General features: G+C 39.2%; 2 protein-coding genes and 1 non-coding gene across 3 annotated transcripts; 1 reads left to right on the forward strand and 2 right to left on the reverse strand.

Moving 5' to 3' along the window:
- The first annotated feature begins 8,676 nt into the window (after positions 1-8,676).
- On the forward strand, positions 8,677-13,856 carry pgrmc1 (progesterone receptor membrane component 1). Its single transcript, XM_066714789.1, has 3 exons — positions 8,677-9,018; positions 10,330-10,485; positions 10,960-13,856. Exons 1-3 carry the CDS (start codon positions 8,727-8,729, stop codon positions 11,061-11,063), a joined length of 552 nt encoding a protein of 183 aa, XP_066570886.1. The 5' UTR covers positions 8,677-8,726; the 3' UTR covers positions 11,064-13,856.
- Positions 13,857-14,100: 244 nt separating this feature from the next.
- Positions 14,101-21,105, reverse strand: LOC136759765 (A-kinase anchor protein 17B). Its single transcript, XM_066714788.1, has 5 exons — positions 20,954-21,105; positions 19,339-20,088; positions 18,908-19,044; positions 18,234-18,432; positions 14,101-17,998 (listed from the first exon to the last, which is right to left on the reverse strand). The coding sequence occupies exons 2-5, from the start codon at positions 20,071-20,073 to the stop codon at positions 16,313-16,315; spliced, it is 2,757 nt and encodes a 918-aa protein (XP_066570885.1). The 5' UTR covers positions 20,074-20,088; positions 20,954-21,105; the 3' UTR covers positions 14,101-16,312.
- A 704-nt stretch (positions 21,106-21,809) lies between these two features.
- Positions 21,810-21,916, reverse strand: trnal-caa (transfer RNA leucine (anticodon CAA)). Its single transcript has 2 exons — positions 21,879-21,916; positions 21,810-21,855 (listed from the first exon to the last, which is right to left on the reverse strand). It is a non-coding gene; the product is annotated as a tRNA-Leu (tRNA).
- Between the last annotated feature and the right edge of the window lie 270 nt (positions 21,917-22,186).

Raw genomic sequence — 22,186 nt, forward strand, 5'->3', positions numbered from 1 at the left:
TGTGCCGTTTTTAATTTCATTTTTTTATTTTTACTGATGTTATGCTTGTGTTGAACTTGATGTAATGTATCTCATTAAAGATTTTGAAAACATCGATCACATTTATTTAGCATTGTGGATTGTGCAAAATGTCCGGAGTCTGGTTTGTAATGAATGAGTCAGAATACTGAGCTCATCAACATCTGTAATTTTACAAATACATACGCTCCAGCCTGTGTTCAGTTTTCCAAAGCCTTCAGTTTAATTCTGAATTCATCATAATTCATTCTCCATTTCCTTCTGCTTTATAATGAATGCAGATGAATGTATTGTTTAGGAGGAATATTATGCAAATATGTGGCACCTACTTCTAAGTGTAGTATATACACATGCATGCTATTTTACACACACGTCACAGCATATGCAAATGCTCCAGTTGTAATGCAAATGTAATTTAAAATGTATTATGTAATTCTGCTCTTGCTTTAGGTGAATTATGTGAATTATGTGAATTAATAGCACCTTTTTCACTCATGGTTTGGAGAGCCTCCACAAACATGTTTGCTTATGTCACAGATATAACCATAATGGGATGGTTTATATAGAAAGTCTAAGACATTATTGTCTCTTAGTTTGGCTTTAGTGTGCTTCATAGAGGAATCACATCCATAAAAAAAAAAAAAATTCCTTCAAATATATCCATAATTACTGACCATGTCTAGTCTTAACATGTTTTTGCTTACTTTTAACCTCTCCGTAAGACAACAAATATTGTTGTATATTCTACATTATCATGCTTCACATTGTTATTCTGGAAAAAAGAATGGGAACACCATAGATAATGCACATCTGTTTTCAAAGTTGTGAAAAGGAGAACATATCATTGAGCACATACACACACATACACAAAATATGACGACTGGCTGTCATTAGCTGCAGTGTTTTGCATACACAGTGCCTTGAGAGAGTGTGGGTGCAGGCTTCACAGATTATCAGGAAATGGGTTTATGTGAAAGTCTAACCTGCTCCAAACTTTCAGTTGTGTCTGTCCTAGGGGCATAATTGATTGATTGAACAGTGAAGGAATGTGGAAGATTCAATATCCAGGCTTGGTTGATCAAACAGTCAATTAGCAAACTGGTGAAGCTGTTTTGGTATATAAAACAGGGCTCTGGCTGTTGGTTTTCAATCAATTATGTGACTAATAAGCAATTTAATTAGTGCCTGACAAAAAACTTTTTAACAGTTTTTATTTCCTGTTTTGGTTAATACATTTTTCTTTATGTTCCCTTCATCTTTGTCCTGGATCCACACTTTCATGGTTAATTTTTAAATGTAACAAATGTGTAATATACGTGTAGTATGAATAGCTTTCAATTAAAATTTAAATTTAAATAAAGAAAGCCATGGGATAGGAAATGCAAGGTGGTTTACAGAGTTGTTTTCAAACCAAATTAGTCTTCACTCTTACTTTGATGCTTGAAGAGCTTATTAGTTACATGTGTTTTATCACACAAACACTCCCAAAGAAACTCACAGGCTTATCATCCTTCATTGTAACAAACTGATGTTCCTGCCAAAGTAACCCCCTTTAGGACTTAATTTAATTGATTTACAGCACCAGGGAATTCCTCTAGATTTCTTCAAGCTTGTATTTGTAGGTGTAATCTCTGTGTAATCTCGCAGACTGACAGTGTTTGATGTCCTTCACAAAGGTTCTGCAATCCAGTGGAAGAAAAAGAAATGTCTGAGGAAAATCCAATTGTTTTTTTTTTCTTTTCTTTCTCTGTTTGGGTATGGTTTGATCAAATCATTCCATATGTCTGCAAGTTTCAATTATTTAGTGTTGCTCTGATGGTTTTGCAGGACTGGGCATAATGTTTCATTAATTTTGTATCTACATTAAGCTTTTGCAAACTTTTAGAACTGAACTACCAAGATGTTTGTTTAGATTCCAGGGTTAATGCATTCTTTCATATAAATTAACAATGAAGCCTTTGGCTATACTGAGATATCAAATGAAGAGATGTTTTCATAAACACGCTTTATTAAATAGACATAAATAATTGAGCTTAATCATTTACCTTTTTTGTGCATTCTTATTGCATGTAATAATGCTCATTAGTGTATTTGTAAGTGTGTCAAAGTGACTTGTTTATTGTTAATAACCAAAGAAAATAAAGCCAACAAAATACACTGAAATAATTCTGTAACTTCACATTTGTACATGACTTCAATGAAAATATTCATATTGAATAATAATAACACTCCTAGTTGCGGTTCTGGCTGCTTTTTCCAAATAAACATCGCTAACAATTGGTTTTGTCTTTAATCAATGTACGTTTTTCAATGCCTGAGGCCATGTGCAGGAATGAATCATCAGATCCAAAGGATATAACATGAAATAAACAAAACCGGCCAGCCAAAAAAGCAATGCACTGTGAGAAACGTTTTCAAAACAAGAAGTGACAGGGAAGGAACTCCAAGCCTAACAAAATATTTTTGATTCATATGGCTGCTACGTGAGTGCCTATCTTTTGACAAACTGGGAAATGACTCACGCGAAGAGCCCTTTATGAAATATCCATGTGCACTGAATATAAGGATTTTAATTTGCTATCCACTTTCATAACAATGTTGTTTTCCAAGTAGGAAAGAAAACCAATGATGATAAAGTAAACTGGGAGTCCGTTTTTCACAGGAGATGCATCAACAATACAGAAAAACAAAAAGCCAATATATCAATCAATATGAAATCTTGTGTCAAAGATGACGATGACAGGACAACAAAGTTCTCATTGAATGTAGGAATTCGTGCAGTGCAAGGTAACGGTGTGGATTTTATTTCACTCTACACGATGGGGAAAATAGTATATCTATTTTTTAATTCTAGATACCTAAACATTCTGCAATGATGAAGTGGATGTGCACCTCACTAGAAGATCAAAGAGTCGTGAAAACCAACAAGGGACTCATTTTGCGTCATAAACCCTTAATCCTAAATTACGCACACAGTGGAGCCTGTGAGGAACAGCAATTTACAGGGGGGTTGCAATTGCATGGCACCCTGCAACATGAGAGAAAGTCATTACTAAACAATCGTCACGCTTAAACATTGATTCTCCACATTCTGCCAGTTGGTCTTGATTACCAATAAAAGAAGGGACACAGTAACAGGCAGGTTTGTCAATAGATATGCCAGCCTATGGTTCAGGGCTCAGCTGAGGTCCCAGAAGGAATAGCCTTTGGCAAGAAACCTGATGATGTTGCAGATTTCCGATGTTTACCCCTCACATTGGGAAACTATTCGCTGTTGCTCGCAGCCAAGGTCGCTGTCATAATATTTGCTGTCCGTGGAATAGCTTAGGATTTACACCTGTGTGAAGTCTTGAATCAAATCCAATTTCTCTCACACTGGGTAGTTAAGAAACTCTAGATGAAGGCTGTTCTGTTAGTACTAGGCTGTTTGGAGAGTTTCCATCAGTTGTTTCTTATCTTATTTAATATTGTGGCTTTTTACAATCCTATATAATAAGCATGAGCTACTCTCCCTCCGAGATGTCGATCCCTTTGTATTGATCAGCCTGCAAATCATTTGACATTAATGACGCTCTAAACAAAACAAAAAATGCTTGAACTTAAATCAAAGAATAATATTATTGCTGTAATTGTAAACCAAAACAGCTGCAATTTGAAGATATAGCTTCTTTTGTTATTCTTTGAGTTTCTAACTGACAAGTTTTTTTTTACTCTTCAATGGGACGAGAACTAATGGGTGCACATCAGCCAACCGCAACAATTATATTCACACACTGAACATTGTCCTATTCAGACAACTCGGAATCATTTGTGTGTGGACAGTTGAATGTCTCTTCCCACAAACATTGTTCAGATAAGACCAGTGCTCCATGTCTGCCTTGAAAGTTGTATTTCAATTTTTGTGGCAGATCATCATGAACTGACTAAGCCAGTGCACTTTCTTGCACATTAACAAAATCATTTATGACAGGATTTTTTATTGGCTTCCGTAATGTCTTCCTCAATACTTGGAGTGGTGGAACTACATTTCTGGTAACAGCAATTAGACTTTAAAATGGGATACACTCATCAAAATGTGACAGGCTGGAGTATTTTCAGGACTAACAGTACTTTCGAAGAACTATGGACAAAGATGGCTCTTCAAATTGCTACTTCATCAGTGCCACACAGCAACATTGTCATTTATCAGTCTTTTCTTACATAAACTGCAAAACTGCACTGTATAAAAAGATGTATATTTGCACAGGGAACGCTGTATATAATTATTTATAGCTTCATTAAGGACAATTCGTTTTTCTTGTTATTACATGAAAAATCATCTATGAGTGATTTTTATTTTCCCTGGAATGAGAGTCCTGTATTTTGAAATTAAGGTTTTGTTGTTCAGAGCTGGGCGTTTCATACCACCTCCACACTGCACTACCCTCTCACCCTTTGGGCAGTTTTTATATTCATCTATTTATCTTTCTCAGGGAGACTGCAAACTTTGTACGATTTTGATACAAGTTTTGCTGAATTACTGATTAGCACCAAGGCTGCTTCAAGGACAGTGCTTTAAAAAAGAAAAAGGTAAATTAAGAATTTGCTGACTAAGAAAGCATATACATTTATATTTTCCTCCATTTTGTTTCCAATTCCAATGCAAGTTGTATTTCTTGTGTACACAAACAAATGGGTAACACATTGACAATAATGGGCACCAATTCTTATTGAATTCATGTAGATCCCAGAGGAATAACATATACATTTCTCATGCTTCTCACTTGGATCTGATGTTGATCACATGTATAACACTAACCCTAAACCTGGGGCCGGATTAAATCAAAACATTGACCCACCCACTAATAGACAACTACAAACCTGTACATCATAGCGGTTACATTTATGATTAGAAGAAAGTGTCATCTTACTGAAAATGAAGCTGCAACTGAGTACAGTTCTGCAGTTTTCTATTAGCAGGTGGGTCAAAGTTTTGATTTAATCCGGCCCCTAGTTTGTGACCCTATCCCTAACCCTGACTCATTGTTATGCATGTGACTAACAGCAGAAGTGCATACAGTATTCGTGTGTTATTCCTGTAGTATTTGTATGACAGTTAATTAAGAATTGGTGCCCATTATCGTAAAGTGGGTCCAAAAATCCCATGGTTGAAATCGGTTAAAATTTGTTACCTAAGATGGAACCACAGAATCAAAGTCAGTGTGAAAAGGGACAGATCATAGCTGACTCTGTCTTTGTATATAATAAACTGCAGTTCGGCACTGCCCTGAGTTTAAAATTTCCACAGCACAATTTAAAATGTCACAGTCGTGCTAAACTCCCCAAGTCTTAGGAGTTCTAGCATATCTGCTTTGTGACTTTTATTTATTCCACATCATCACTGTCTTACTTGTCACTCTCATTTTATCTTAGGCAGAAAAATATTTCACCTTTTATCAATACAGCGCATGAATGACATCTCCGTTAAACTCTTGAACCAAAGGCAATTTTAGAGCCTGTATTGATTTTTTTACACCCTCTCTTCAGCCTGAAGCTTTCAAATGCTTTTCTCAGACTGTTGACCGGTTGTGGGAGTGAAGGTTCGTGTCGGTACTTCCTTGTGTACACACACCACTCATTAGCCAGTGAAGAAGAAAGCACTACGCACACAGATAAACAGCAATTCTACAGAGCTCCAAAAAGCTGTGAATTCTGCAATGAGCAAATTTATACAATTGCAGATTGGTTCTGTGCATTGGGATTCCTCAATTACACCCTAATGTACACCTGTGATTGTTGTACTTATTCATTTACACATACACATAAATATGAATAAATATAAATGTGTGTTTGGGTGCATAATATATATATACACCATGCTCACAGATACACACACAATAGTATTAGTGAGCAATGCCAAGCTGTGCATTTCATGCCTCATTTCATGCCTGGCTAAGTAAAACTACTTGGTTGAGATTCAATTTCGGAAAATCTGAATTGTGTAATAATTACTTTTTTTTTTAATGATTAATTATTGCCAGGATTTAGTTGAAATTGCACACATTACCATATTGATAAAGAAAACTTTGCATAAGTTAAACTCAACATGTTCCATTCCATATGATGATGTATTTCTCAGAGAAAACTACGGATCCTGTTAATGAATCCTCCGGTCAATGGCATTCTAGAACTTCCTTTTCTGAAACAGTAAGGTGCGTAAGATGAGGTGTGTGTGTGTGGGTTTCCTTTTATATTGATTATTTAATTTATTGGATTGGTTCATCATTAGCTTGCTTTTTCTTCACTTATTAGTTGTGTTGTTTGCACTATGATTGTAACTTTATGTTTTTTGTATGCTACTTTCTTCTGCATTTATTGAGCACATTTGTATTCACTGTGCACATTCCAACACACCTCTCCTCACTGGACGATATCCTCCTGAGCAATCAGCCAAACCCCCTTCAACCATTCGCCTCCCTGCTCCGGACCATGAACTTGTTCTCTTCCTGGACTTGGTGTATATTAGATCCCTGTTTTTAGATAAGAAACCACCCGTGGGGATCAGATCAGTTTAGGTTTTAGTTAGTTCAGTTTTATTTTTAGATTAGAGGTCTGGTGTACCTAGAGTTTTCCTTTTCCCTTTTTTTTTATTTGTGTACAGATTGTTGCCCGGCAGTTAAAGGCAGTTTTAAAGAGGAGTTTAAACCTGTAACTATGTGGAGGGTGTGGACTTCATGCCCCATCCCTCTTGGATTGTTGACCGTGTATAATAAACTGTTCTACAACTGTTACTGGTGTTCTGCTGTGTGTATCTGGGATTGTCTGCCAAACCTGCATGAGAGAGAGTGAGAGAGAGGGGTGTAGTGAGTCCCTCCCTCCTCACTTTAAAGTAAACTGGGAGTGGCGTAGTCGTGGTTATCACTCACTGCCAGTGCCACATGATCCCAGATTAGTATCGGAGCATAGAACCCTAGGATAGAATGTCTCAGCGAAATCTATGATTTTCACACATGGCTGTACATTTTATAAATACAAGCTGGGTTTCAAATGTAGTACAAATGAGACAGCAAACCTAAAATGGTTGTGAGAATAATCTGCATTATGGTAATTAGTTACTGTACATTGTGATGCAAATTGTATTACAACAGGATACGCCCCTTTACAAGATTACAAAACCTGTATTCTGCAGGTATAGCCTGCATTCAAACAATAGTAAACCAATTAGACATACCAGTATTCAGACCAATCAACATTAATAGGAATGACACAGTACACTAGATTATATTATTTATGAGGAACTATAAATGATCTAGCATATATTTTGTGATGCCAAATAATTAATTTACACTGAAGCATAAATAGACACAGTGTAAAATATCCCAACAAGGTGATCTAAATGTCATCTCAATGTAAAATGGAATAGCAATACCAAAGCCTGCTGTTGTCATGAACTCGGTTGATTAAGTTAGGTGTTCTCATGCTTCCAACTTTCAGAACTGAAATTCTGTATTAATTGCTACTGGCTTGCCTCCACACATAAATAGACAAATAAATACATAAAATCTGTTAAATTACCTAAGATACATTGTTTTAATTGTAAGAGAAAGCGAGCAAGCTCATTGCTAAAAATAAGAGTACCTGACCTCTGGATGAAACACGGTTGTTTCATTCAAATACATTATAATAAAAAATAAAGTAATTCCATAAATCTATTGAAATGAAGAAGACGTTATAATAAAGTGTTCGCTTGTTAGTTATAAACAGTAGGGGTACAAAAGGATCCAAGCATTTTTTTTCCTTCAAACTTTGTAATTCATGTCTGCCATCTAGTGTTGTATCTGTGAATGCACTAGAAAAGACGTGACATGTATGTCAGAGAACAGTACATTTCTGTCCTTCAGTGCCAGTGACGCTTTTGAGGATTTACACATGGAGCAATCTGTTGAGTGTAGAATAAAGAAAATATAGAGTATAGAGAAAAGACAAGAACACAGGTTACATTTGACTGTTGAAACGCTTTTTAAGTGATGCCCCCCGCAGGATTATGTAAATTTATTACGTAAGTATCACCTATTATATAAGGGTTTCTTACATTTACTACAGTAATTGCCCTACAAGAGCACACATTCCCCGATTAAAATTACAAAGCACTGTCCGATTGAACTGTTTGACAAGATATTTGTAAAATATTAGGACATTTGTATATTAAGAAAAGGTTTAGTTTCATTTTTTATTTTATGCAACTCCTAGAGAATAGTAATCATTCGTTTTATTAAACGTCCAGCTGTTGTATATATTGTATGTATGAAACATGAAAATAACTCTGATGGGTTATAGCGTTCTCTATCATTAGAATGAAATTTATATGTGGAAGTATTTTATAAAGCTTTGTGGTGACATGCAAATATTTCCTTCCAACGCCATGCAGTAAATATTGATTACAATAGAATGCCCAAGTCGGTAATATTTGCTTTGATTTATTTATGTACTGTCTTTTTATTTCTCTTTATTTTGACTTTATTTACAAAACAATCCAGAGAGGAGAAGAGAACTACATTACCCACAAATCCTATTAGTCGTAACGACCAATCACTCTTCTCACTGTTGTTAAAATGCATCGATTGGTCAAAAACAAACACGTGATATGTGCAGCCCTCGCTGATTGGTTGACTGCTGGTAACTTGAGAAAAGCGCTTGTTGTCTCTAACATCTTTGCATGAGAAATAAAAATGGCAGAAGAAGAGGCCGTGCAAACTTTCGCCGGGATTTTGCAAGAAATTTACACGTCTCCGTTGAATCTAAGTCTTTTAGGTTTATGTTTGTTTCTGCTGTACAAGATCTTTCGCGGAGACAAACCGCCGGAGATGGACGACGTGGAGGAGCCGCTGCCCAGGCTCAAGAGGAGAGACTTCACCATGGCAGAGCTCCGAGAGTACGACGGGCTGAGCAACCCGCGCATCCTCATGGCTGTGAACGGGAAAGTGTTTGACGTCACCCGGGGAAAGAAGTTCTATGGGCCGGGTAAGACCATCAGATCTGTGTAAATGTCTGCATGTTGGTTGCTTTGACAAGATTCACAGTCTAATAAAACTTCGTGCATGACCCACGACTACTCCGATCTTGACTTTGTCTGGTGTTGTGTTTGCAAAATACAGAAATAAATAAACCGCACTATGCTTCCCAGCAGCTGTATGTTTAAACGTGTAGCTCCGCTCTGTCGTCTGATTTACTGCTTTGAATGACGTGACTTCGCAAGTTTAAAAGTTCTAAATGCACCGCCCGCGTTCTAGAATGCTCCAGATTCGGCTGATCGTTAGTTCTGATCGTTATTTCTGATCGTACCACTGATCACCATTGCACACGATGTCTTGTGTCTTGCTGCGTGTGCGTGCTGGTATTTCGCAATAGCTACCTTTTTACCCAGTGTCCATGTCTACCTTTCGCACGCATGTGTGTTCTGCACAGTCACGATAACACGATAACAGTGCTTGCGTGCAGCCAGTCCGGGGAAATGCCTTCCTGTGATTTGACTGCCAAGGCGTTGACCTGAATCTCCATTCCTTTAGTCTACCATGGCCGGAGGGGGCTCCTACTGTTGCTTGCTTTCAAGCTCTGGTGTCCCCCTCAGCAGGGTGCAGATCACCTCTAGACCTGTCTCTGAGCAGCGTTTGAAGATTGAGATTTGCCCTGGTCTGTCAGTAACACCTCACCTGGAATGACACGGCAGACATCAAATACGAGACACAAAGTTCATGCAGTAGTTTACCAAACAAGCAAAATGAGGGGAAGGAGCGTCTCTGCTTTGCCAGTTTATGTCTTGTGTTTTACATTAAATAAATTGTATACTACTGCCTTCATTTTATATAGGTTTAAAATGATTTAGTGTGTGGTTTAACAGACCGCAGTCATTGAGGTTTAAGTCTTAAGAAAAAACAAATCACACATCACAGTATCACAGTCCTGTGTGTTCTCTCACACAATAATGTTATTATCCACATTTTATTATACTAATTTTATAATTAAGAGCCCTACAAAATCATATTTGTTTTATATATAAAGGACTAGCCTATGTTTGCATGGAAAGTATGCACATCCATTATTTTAAGTTGAAGGATAGGCAATAGTTATGAAATGGTTGATAGCATTGCTAGCATTCTTTCTTCTGCTACTCCTGGGATTGTGCTTTGAGATATTGTTGCATAAGAATTTCCAATGAATAGCACTGAGGATCCTGATGCTCTTAACCCAGTAATGAAAGCATGATGCTCCCAATCTGTGAGTTTTGTAACTGTGTAGTTATACTAACAGGAAACAATATTGCTGTTTTTTTAGAGGGCCCATACGGTGTGTTTGCTGGCAGAGATGCCTCCAGAGGTCTGGCCACGTTCTGTCTGGAGAAGGAAGCCCTGAAGGACACCCCAGACGACCTGTCAGACCTGAATGCTATGCAACAGGAGAGTCTGGGAGAATGGGAAACGCAGTTCACACGTGAGTAACAAAAATATAATAGTTTACTTTTAGAAATGTATTCTATACCAGCAAAGTTGTCATCTAGTTATTTTATCCGCCTTTGGGCTTGTCACAGGTCTGAAAGTGAGATTCTGGTTGAAAGACGCTAGATTTCAAAATAAATCATGCTTGAGGGTGATTGTGATGTGGGTTTTTCTTCATAAAGGAGAATGCATGGCCTGCCTTTGGCCTGCTGGGTATTCCAGGCTGTCCCTAATAATCACAACTAGTGGGAAGTGTCTGACAGTGTGGAGTGGTTCCCCACCCTCTCTAGACTGGAGCTCTAATATGCCATCAAAGGTCTGAGGCGTTCTGCTCTGGGATGCTCTGCAAGTGTGTGAACAGCTGATGCCTGCAGCGTTATTTGTTTTTCTTTGTTGACTGTTGTGCCTTACAAGTCTGTGCTTTCGATGTCTTCACTGAGAGTAACACCGCTCTCGTTCTCTCCCACAGAGAAGTATGATTACGTGGGGAAACTGCTGAAGCCAGGGGAGGAGCCCTCCGAGTACACGGATGATGAGGAAGGCAAGGAGAGCAAGGACAAAAAGAAGGACTAGAACATACTTCTAATGCACAGAGGAAAGAAAATGCGCGTAAAAGCCTTAATCCATTGCAGTTTTTTTTTTTAATCTATGTTTCCATGGGGTGCAACTGCAACACAACATCTACTAACAATGGCAGTTTTTCCAAGTATTGATTTTTATTTTCCTTTGATTGGCTGCGTCAACTACCTTAACCTAGGAAGGTTTTCAGCAAAATATTTCATTTTCAAGTCATTTGTCCCTTTTCCAGATGTAGCACGCAGAAGCAGGGTTTTGTATAAGATTTCCATTTGAAATTTAAGAAAAGCAGCCAGATGGTACTGCTTGTGAACATTTATGCAAGAGTTTGAATGTTTGACTGCCACTTGTTGGAAAAAAAAAAAAAAAAAATCTTCTATGTAATCATTTATTTGTGCACCCTGTAATTGTCACTTTTTTGAAGGAGAAGAGACGTGCCTGTTTAGGGTCTGACAACAAAAACAGTTTAAATATTGGCAAAGAAAAGCAGTTAAGTTGTATTCTCTTCAAACGTATTCAAAAAGCCCAGGAAACTTAATTTATACTCTTCAATGTCACAAATTCACTTTAATTTGTAAGCATTTATAAGTCAGGCGGACGGTTGAGTGGTTAATGGTGGTTAAGTTCAGCAGTAACTGAAATATGGACACATGCTATTGTGTCTATAAGGTAGACGGATCTAAATCAAACCACTTGAATACAATCACGTTTTTTCCTCTGCTGGTAAAACCACAAAACGTCTCCTTACACAAAAAGTACCTGTATGAAGAGCACAAAGAAATCCTTACCTGTGTCTTTGTCAGATGTTTGTGTGAAGTATTTTACATGATTCATAGGCTTATATATATATATATATATATATATATATATATATATATATATATATATATATATCAGACTGTTAAAGAGTAGATCTAGCCACTCGATGAGAAGCATTCTTTGATTACTATCGCCCTGGTTGGGAGGAGGCTTGCCTTAGTGGCTGACCGATATTGAGAAATGTGCAGAGGACCGTTTTGAAGACTCGTGCACTAAGAACTATGGAGGATTTGTAGTGGTCAAGGCATGGGCATAAGATGGAGGGGTTCGAGGAATTGTACATTCAGACATAGGCCTAGACCACGAGAGACTTTGACCTACTCATGAATTGCTAATTACAAATGTAAGTGCACTTTCTACTAGTTACAGATCAAATCATGATAGGGTACAAGTATCTGATGTGTTTCAAAGGTAGGTCAAAGTTTTGATTTGGTCTGTGTCTCTGGGATGGGGGGCGGGGGGGTTATGCAGGGTTATAATTCCAGTAGCTACCCACTGTTGCCACACAGTGAGCGCAGAGTAAGGGCCGTGTGTGCTCATGTTAATATGTAACTATATAGGGTTACTGATCTTCGCTATATTCCACCATGAACTTGGTTCAATAAAATCTGTTAGAGCTGGATAAACTATATTAACACATTGGGGGATTTGTTATTTCCTTTTGACACTTAATTGCTTAGTGTGTTTACATTCATGGAGTGTATAATTAGTCTACCATTGCTGTGGTAATACACATTTCAGTCTTGAGTGCTTTACTGCTATTTCTGCTTGCGGTTGTGAAATTCGCCATGTTTGCCCTAAGGCAGAGACATAGAATCTTCTTACATTTTTGAATATGTACTGAAAGTTAAATGTGTCCAGCAAAGCAGATGATCGAAAGCAGAAGTGAAACTTGAAGTGGTAAGTGAGATTTAGTGTTGCAAAATGTATGGATCCCAAACATTTAAGTACAAGATAAAGAGAATTATACTATACATTTAAATGCCACAGAGTATGGATTTTTATATTTGTTTTTAATAAAATGCAATGCAAGGATCAATCTGCAAGTACAATTGTAATAGAGGGTGTGATAAATTGTACAGATATGCTAATTTCCCCCCAATAGCTGTTATCTGTAAACTTAGTTCATCAAGGGTGTAAAATAATTTATTCTCAGGTAAATTCCAATAAGTGTTTTGACCTAAAACTTAAAATCCTTTCACTAAGCTAATAACCCTTAATTACAAACTCTTACCTTGTTTAATGTGAATTACTATTTATTCATTTGCTTCATACCTTGGTCCTCTGAATGGTTCTTAGCCGACAAAGTTAATGATCTGCAGACCGTGACTTCCACAGAACAGTGTGACCCAAATGTGGATGGAATATGGGAACCCCAATAGCATTCTTAATCCGGCATGACTAAGCAGCTTTTCCTTTTCGCAACATCATTTGCAATTCAAGGACCGTTGTGTCTTTGCTAGGTCAAATAAAGTCTAAATTGATCCTTGTTGTGTTATGGCTGTTTTAAGTTTTAAGGTTTACTACAACATGTAGTTTTTCATTGTGCACTACATTATTAACGAAACACTACAGAAAAGGATACTAAAAAGCTACTTTGTTGTGCACACCATTATACTACCCATCTCTCCACTCCCAAAACATGGTGTTGGAATGTAATAAACTGCGGGGATTTGTGTGAGCATTAAGGTTTCTTTTTAATACATGTGAAAACATAATGAACAACATGTTCTTCAAGAACTTGCTGTAGAAACAAATTAGAACTACATTTTCAACCTCATTGGGCACACTAACTTGTAAAATGAAGGATCAAGTGTTTCCAGTTATTTGCATTTCTGATCTGGTCATTGATATTTGGGATGTTTATCACAACTGTTCTATTAACTTCATACTTGTGTATTAATGCCTGCAGTTAAACAGGTTTTGATTCCATTACTGTCTTGAATTTGTATTAAATCTTTCTAAAACTGACTTCTCATGTTCACAAGTTCCTTCTTGAAGTTCTGCCTGTAATTAACTGTATTCTGTGTTTTCACCAAGATGTTTTCCCAGACATTTTAAATATTAACAGCCTCATGCACCAAGAAAAAAGGGACTATGTAAACCCTATGCATATCAAGTATTAATGATCAATTTAAAAGTCTAAAACATTCTAAATTCTAAGCCTTTTCAAACGGTTAGCAAATATTTGAAGGATTGCAACCCAGTGTGAATGTAAGTTCACAAAGTCACTATTTATTCATGTATACAGTTTGATGAAGGCAGCCGCAATGTGCAGTTAGAATAACGCTTGTTAGTTTGTCAGCTTGAAACAACATTTGAGAAACATTTCAGTTCAGTTTGTTAGCAGGCCACATGGTGTTGGTTTTGTGTAACATCAGGAATTCATAGTATACATTTTAGGAAAGCTTTTCACATTTAAACTTTGTTTAGCAATTCTTAACAAAACAATTCTTTAAAGTGGACTTGATTTAAAGCATGTTGCATGATTTCATTCTGAAGGTTATTCAAATTTGGGGAAATTCACAATTATTTTTGTCACTAAACACGTATTCCCCACCAAACTTGGCTGTTGTGCATTATACTGAGAGTATAGTTCAGTATAGTTGTCAGGTGCTGGATTTGGTTTCATAGTTAAAGATGAATAATGTTAGTATATCACTATCTTTATATAGAGGTAGTCTTTACTCACTCTTCTTACATGGTCCGATGCGCTTCCTCTACTACTGAGGTAAGACTGCTTGGTCTTGCTCTATGCTGATCTGAAAGTTACCAAAACACTTGGATTGTAAACTATTCGGAATTCCTAGTTTATCCCAGAAAGTGCAATAACAAAAAATTAATTTGTTCAAAAACAAGCTAAATTTACTCTACCCAGAGTAAAATCATGGGTTTGATCCTTTCTGAAAGTTAAACTGCTATTCTACCATTGGATCAGCAATGCATTAAATAAGTTTAAGCATATGACATACAGCGTCAAATATAAACACTCAAGTAAAGGCACTTCTTCATGGGTATGATTATTATTATTCATTATTCATGTTGGTTATTTCTGTGCATTTTATTTTCTTACTTTTCGGAGTAGCAGTCCAGTTAAGTGGAATGAAACTGTTTGTATGATCTTATAGCAGTGCACTATAAGGAAGGAACACAATGCGAGTTATTTTTGGAGTTGATTAAAGCTGTTAAAAGCTACCGAGCTAGCCTGTATTTTAATCTATTTATAGGGCTTTCAACAATATTGAATTAAATATTGATTTACAAAATTCTGCTTAAAAGTTTGATCAAATGAATAGTGTCCTCTAGGGATAATTAAATTGTTAATCTTTTTTGTTAACAGTACACTAAATAATAGGCACTAATTCTTCACAGTAATCAGCACAAGATCTTAACGAATTGATGTATGAATACCACAGGAATAACATTAAAACCTCATACACTTCCAATGTATAAGCCCTGACCCAAAATCCAGCCTGTAACCCAAACCCTCACCTTGTTATACATGTGATTAACAGCAGAACTCAGATGAAGTGTATAAGGTATTCATGTTATTCCTGTGGTATTCATGCATCAATTCTGTAAGAATCGGTGCTGATAATTGTGAAATGTGACCTTTAAAACAATAACTTTATTTAGATCTATTAAGAGCCCTTTTAAATCCCAGATTAACAAGAAAAAAAAGCAGCAGAAGAATCTTACACTGTACCCAAAATGTCCTTCCCCATGTACATGATTTTGTAATTTAAACAAATGTAACCCCTCTGTGGGTTAGTTTTCTCAAGGGTTTCTTATTCACTAATTGGTGAAATAAGGAATTCCTATCACAGTATTCCAAACTGGCCTGTCCATCAGTCACTCAACTTCCCCGGCCGTTTTTTTTTTTGGTCACAGCATTACAACAAAAGCACCGACAGCTAAATATTATGTGCCGTGCTGATAATAAAAAACGTCAACGCACCTGCCAATCTCAAATTCTTCACCCACTTCCTCAAAACAGCTTTGATCGGGTTGCCACAAGATGCCTCCATTAAGCAGAAAGCCCCATTTCTTTGTTTTTAATAGCAGACGTTCATTGCATTGAGTGATGTTAACCACCAGTAGATTAGGTTGCAGTTTAACTTTAATTGAATTTGTTGGAGAGACAGTTTTTCGTTTTTGTGTACCTTGACCTGAGACTTTGCATACTTGCAACCAGTATTTAAGAACATAAATGCATTACAACATAAAAAAAACCAAGAACTTTCCTCAAAAATAACAACATTAATAACAATAAAAAAAACATACATATATTCTAGGGAAATCAACATAAAACAAACACCCTAAGTACCAAGAGCTTGAAAAAATACATTTGACAGCGTTTTTTAAACTGTATTTGCATCAATGGTCCGATTCTAACACTCTTTAAAAACAGGTATTAGTACAAAGTCTCACTTCATCTTTTTAGTTTTTAGTTTTTTTTTCTGAACGCTACCTAAATCCTGGTTATATTCAGCGTAGTCACCCCCAGTGTACCAGCTGGAGCCCTTAGCTGCAGGATTCATTTCATTTCCGAACCCCCTGTTGCCAGCAAAGCCTTTGTATGGTTTTGGGGGGAAGTAGTCCCAGCCACTAAACTCATTGCCGTAATGATATCGGTTGGCAAAGCCATTCCAAGGTTTAGGGTAAGAAACCATCTTTGGTTTCTTAGGTGGTCTGTCCCAAGGGGGCTGCTGGAACTCAGTGTTCACCTTCTTCTGCTTCAGATGGACCTTGTTCCACTCGGAGACTTTGTGCTTCTTTTTTCGTTTCTCCGATTCCTCCGGTTTGCTGCTGGGATCTTTCTTGCCCCCTCCTGAGTTTTTGTGCTTGTCCTTCCTCTTTTTCTTCCGCTTCTTGTTTGTCTGATCCGCCTCATTGTCGCTCGCACCGCAGTCCGCTTTTGACTTTTTTCTCTTCTTTTTCGTCTTCTTCTGATCGTGTTTGACCATAGTTCCTCCTTTGTTGGGGCCACCACGCTCCACGATCTCGCCCTCATCTTGAAGTGTTTCCGCATTCCCAGATCCAACTTCAAGGAAACTGACTCCCCCGTCAAACCCCCTCAGCAGACCGGCAGCTTCTTTTAAGTCTTGGGTCTTTGTGTTGTCTGCAATAGACTCCTTCTCAGACACGGCCTCGAAGGGTCTGTCCGACTCTCCGAAGACGACTTTGGCATCGGTGGGTGACGTTCTCTTACGGAAAGAGGCAAACAAAGCAGGTTTCCCCTCATTTTTACTTTTGCTGGGCCCTAGAGATTCAATATTTTTCACAGTCAATCTTTTCATTGCAGATGAATCCTTCTGGTTGTGAACTTTGTCCATGTCTTCCATGGCGCACTGTGCACCGGACTCATTCCAGCACACCTCAAATTCGCGACTTCCCTGGATTCCGATCTTCCTCCGGCCCGGTTCTGTCTCCTTAATGGTGATTTTCCACTTGTACCTGTCCTCATTGCTCGGACTGATCTTTCCCGCATTCTGGCTGATGCTGACTTCTGTGCATAACTTGCCATCCATATTTCTCAGGCTGATCTGAAAGCCTTTCCCATTATCAGACACCATTCTATGCCAATCGGCGGCCTTGTCCCGTGAGGGCCTGGGGCTCTGGCACAACCTGGCATAGCTTGGGTGGGAGTAATGATTCAGTAAATAATTCATGAACTCCTCCGACTCGTAAATCTTCTCTTTTTGTTTCAGGGCTCTGGGGAAAGGTTTTTCACCCGAGATGCTCCGAGCAAACGAGGCCGAGTAGCTCTCCGTTATGTGGCTGAATGTTGGTCTCAGATGTTGACTTAGGTCTCTCTCGGAGTGGTTCTGGCTTATTGTTACATTGAATGGTCCATAGTCATATTTGTGACTCTTGTAGGGTGGCATGGAATGATCGGGGGAAAGATCTTCAGTGAAATCATCTGGGTGTGTTGTATCCGGAGGGCAAACCACTGGCTTTTTACGACTTGTTGCTTTTTTCAAGGGCTTCCCTCTAATTGCCATCTCGGACGTAATCATTTCGGCCGTCTTTTCACCTGGGGAATCTGGGTCCTGATCAGATAGTTTCTCTTTTTCAAATAACTTTTTTTCTTGCTTTGCTTTTGGAACACCCTGTTTAAAAAAAGACACATATAATCGTATTTCTTTTATATAAATTTAGCAACAAATTATTTATGCAACACCATTCCTGAGCTGTTAATTATTTTGGCCTATAGATTACTTGTCATTTAAGTTTTCTGCTAATGTTCCGAAATGTCAGACTTATGTCCGATGAGAACAATATGGTCTAAACCCACCTGCACATCTCAATCCATCACTAAACCTTCGATACCCTTCATCGGTTTACCTGAACTCTCTGGAGCAATGCGGCGAGGAGTCGGATGGACTGTAGCCTCCTCTGAACCAGAACCAATTTCCTCTCCTCCCACAGCTCTTCCTCATCTTGGGCCTGCACTTCTTCTCCGGAGAGGAACAGCCTTTTCTCCTCCCTCTGTCTCTCGGCTCGCCTTCTCAGCTTCTCCTGGCGCCTCCTCTCCCTCCTTTTTCTTTTTGAAGATAATAAAAGTGTCACCGTAGCATTCGCACATTGATCACCCAAGTAAGCAGAGATCACCGTATATATACTAAACCCAATCTTTCGAGTGGGGGGGCATGTTCAATATTTCAGTGTTTGTCAGTCCATGTGACCCACTTCATATGAGATCATGCTTCTCTTTGTTCTGCAAAACACTCACTTCCTTCTTGGGAAGTGAAGTTATACTCACTTCTGTGCTGTTTTCTTTGTTTTTTCTTCCTCAACCTAATCGTTTTGCTGTGTGGCCTTTGACTGGAGTAAACTCAAATTTGGACCTACATAAAGCAATCACAATCCTAGATCTAGAATCCAATAATGCAGATACAAGAAACCACATGATTTGCCACGCTCGGAACTGAAGCGGGTCAAAGTGCCGTTCATATACAGACCTTAGTTTCTATACTGTCAACCTCATACGTCTGACCCTCCTTGCAACTGTACTCTACCTGTCAGCCTCCTCTTCCTCCCTCTCGCGTCGCTTCTCTCTCTGTCTCTGCTCCTCCAGCTCCTCCAGCTGCTTCCTCTCACGCTGCCGCCTCGCCACCGCCGCCTCACTTAGGTGGCTCGTCATGTCAAAAGTCACCTGTAAATAAAGCAGCGACAACGGCATGTTCCCCTCACAAAAGCCCAAGCGTCACTGTATCTTTAAGTCCTTCGTACACCATTTATAAGCCTTAATCTTCTAACTTTTCACATTAACAAACACAAGATTGCTCAAGTTAATTTAACATTTCTCATGGCATGTTTTTTTTTTATTCCTATGCATATAATTTTCTCATACAAGAGGAAAAGCGAGTCCCACCCATCCTGCAGAGGCAGCCGATTTGTGGTTTTGATGTTCAGCTCTTAAGACGTCAGCAGGGACTTGCAGCCTTACCTTAATGTTGCATGCCAGGGCTTTTCCATCCCCCTCTTTCAGCATCAGTCTCATTCCTCTAAGTGACTCCATTGCCCTCAGGAAGTCTTCATACTCCTCGAACTGAAGATAGACATCGAAGGTCTGCAGCCCAGCGAAGCTGAAGACACTAGAGCTCCTGCCGGCCATCTCCTCCCTGTACACGTCCAGGGCAGGGATGTCCATGTTGCGGAGGTGGCCGAACCTCTCGAACACCTCCCTCACAATCTCCTCCCTGGGCTTCTGGCTGTAGGAGTCCGGGGAGCTGAACCACTTGCACGGGAGGCCCTCTAGGTGGACCGTGTCCGGCCTCTCCTCTCCACCCTGGAAGTAGTCGTCCCACTCCTGGCGGGAGGGGAACTCAGGGCTGGACTCCACAGCGAGGACCCTCAGGGCACTGTCGCTGCCTTGGGCCTCCAAGAGCCGTCCGTTCATCTTCACACACAAGGTCTGCACGAGGGCTCTGGTCTCCACCTCCGCTTCGAACCGCACAAACTCGAGCGCACTCTTGGACACGCGGATGGAGGTGAACTGGTGAGGGTGGGCCATCTGCTTCAGCTTGGCCATCACTTCCCAGTTTGAGACTGCCTTGCTCTGCTCCCGCAGTCCAGGCCAGAGCACCGTGATGGCCAGCTTGGCTATGGGCTTCAGATACAGCCGCCTGCTGCCGCACAACTCCACCGCCTCGGAGGAGTCGTGGACAATGGTCGCTGCCATCTCTAATGTAGTGGCCTAAATGAGAATGGTAATGGGAATTAAATTACTGTATCCTTTAATACAACTTTAATAAGGTGGGGGAAGTCACAGCCCCATAACATAATCAGCAGAAAGTAGCCATGCATGCTAAACAAATATTTAGGAAATCAATCCGTTTTCTTTGCAAAAATAAAATGTAAGGTAAAACATATCACAGGGTGAACTTACGGTTAGTAAACTCCCAATACGGCCAGCTTTATAATGAATCACTTGCAACAAACACAGAGTACAGCCATCACATCGTTTCCACGACTTACAGTGCAAACACTACATCTCATTTCTCCAACTGATCCTGTGTCTTAGGTTTTGGATCATATTGGAGAACACATTTCGGACGGTCATCGGAATACTGTAGTGATTTATTTTATTTTATTTATTTGAACAATTGTAAAATACGAAAATAGCCTTATCTGCAAACAAAAGCAGCTTCTGGCGTCAATTTTAAGTTTGGTAGTATGCATGGCGCACTTTCCCAGCGCTAAAACTTGGAAATCTGAAATACAACACTAGTCTGGAGAAGTCCACCTGACAGCTGTGGCAGGCGAAGTTACTGATTTGACAAATGCACGCCAAAATCGCTTAATCCAAAGAACAAGTCGGTAAATTTCAATCTGAAACCACAAACAAGTGCTGTCAATGCATCAACCGGGTTATTTCCAGTCGAAGGCAGTTTTAATCCCCACGCTTTGTGTTGTAGACACGCAGTCATTCGAAACTGAAGGCAGGCGCCAGAGCAATCGTCATGTATTTTTACCTTTCTGTGCACGACGCATGAAGTAATATGCATCCCTGGAAAATGTTACATGATCATTATGATAAAAGCACCACAACTCTTACATACCTCTTAGCGATTTTCTTCGGAAAAAACAGTATGCTATGCTACGTCAAATCCCACCCTGACTTGTTTTTCAACAGGATGTCATCTCCGCGCACCATTTCTCACTCGGGCAGAATCTGATCGCACACTACCGGGTTTGAGCGTCCCTTCTGCGCAGGCACTGACTGCGCAAGCGCCAAGTTCCGCTTCAGCGCCCACATCAGAGCCGCCTCACCTGCGCTGCTCTCATAGGTCGCGCTGTTGTCGCGCAGACACCCGCAGTTCTGCGCAGATCTGCAGAATGCCGCGACCCCATTGGTGGAACCGCTGCACGAACACGCCCACAGTGTTACCGCCTCGTTATTAGCATTACTGTGAATGCAATGCATGCACACATTGCTTGTTTCCTACACGTAACGAGGACTTAACACCCTAGAACACGCTTTCTTCGTAAAAAATGTTAAAGCACTGAGTTTGTTTGAACGTTGCTTTTTTACATTCATAAAAATGCTAGATCTAATATCTCCTTCCCTAATTGTGTTTTATGTAGGCTACTTAATAAAATATTATTTGTATAATGTATGTATTTTAAAATATAATGATTATTCTTGTAAATGTACAATCTGTATCCTGCATTATTTGTAATTGATCTATGTTACCATTAGTTTGCTGTAAATGCTTTGGCAATACTTGTCTAACCTTGTCATGACAATAATGCTCTTTGGAATTGGTTTGAAAATTGACGTTTCTTATGAAAAAACGCTTCAGTATTCTAATTCATATCACATGAGCTTGGTAGCTGATAATACGGTCTATGAATGAAATAATCTCGGCAATAATGTGATTTCTTATAACTCAGTTTTTCTTTAAAAAAAAGTTATGTCAGAAGTGGGATTCGAACCCACGCCTCCATTCGGAGACCAGAAGCCCCGGCGGGAAGGAAGCGATCCTTGAGTCTGGCGCCTTAGACCACTCGGCCATCCTGACACTCACACACACCCGGCCATTTGTAGAGCTAAATGTGTACACGCCATGCTTAGCGATAACAATCGTATTTATTATATTTGTAAATGTTTCGAGTGACATTTCTCAGATGTCACCAGATTCCGTATTGCACTTAACATAGTCAGTTGTTTAAAAGTCCTGTATGAGGAAAACTGTAGCTACGTTTTACACGGAAACCCCAAAACTCAATTTCCCACAATGCAATGCAACTTCCCCTTTTTCATTTTAACATTTTATCAGTTAAATAAGTAT

This window comes from Amia ocellicauda, chromosome 10, assembly GCF_036373705.1.
Source record: "Amia ocellicauda isolate fAmiCal2 chromosome 10, fAmiCal2.hap1, whole genome shotgun sequence".
Taxonomy (NCBI): Eukaryota; Metazoa; Chordata; class Actinopteri; order Amiiformes; family Amiidae; genus Amia; species Amia ocellicauda.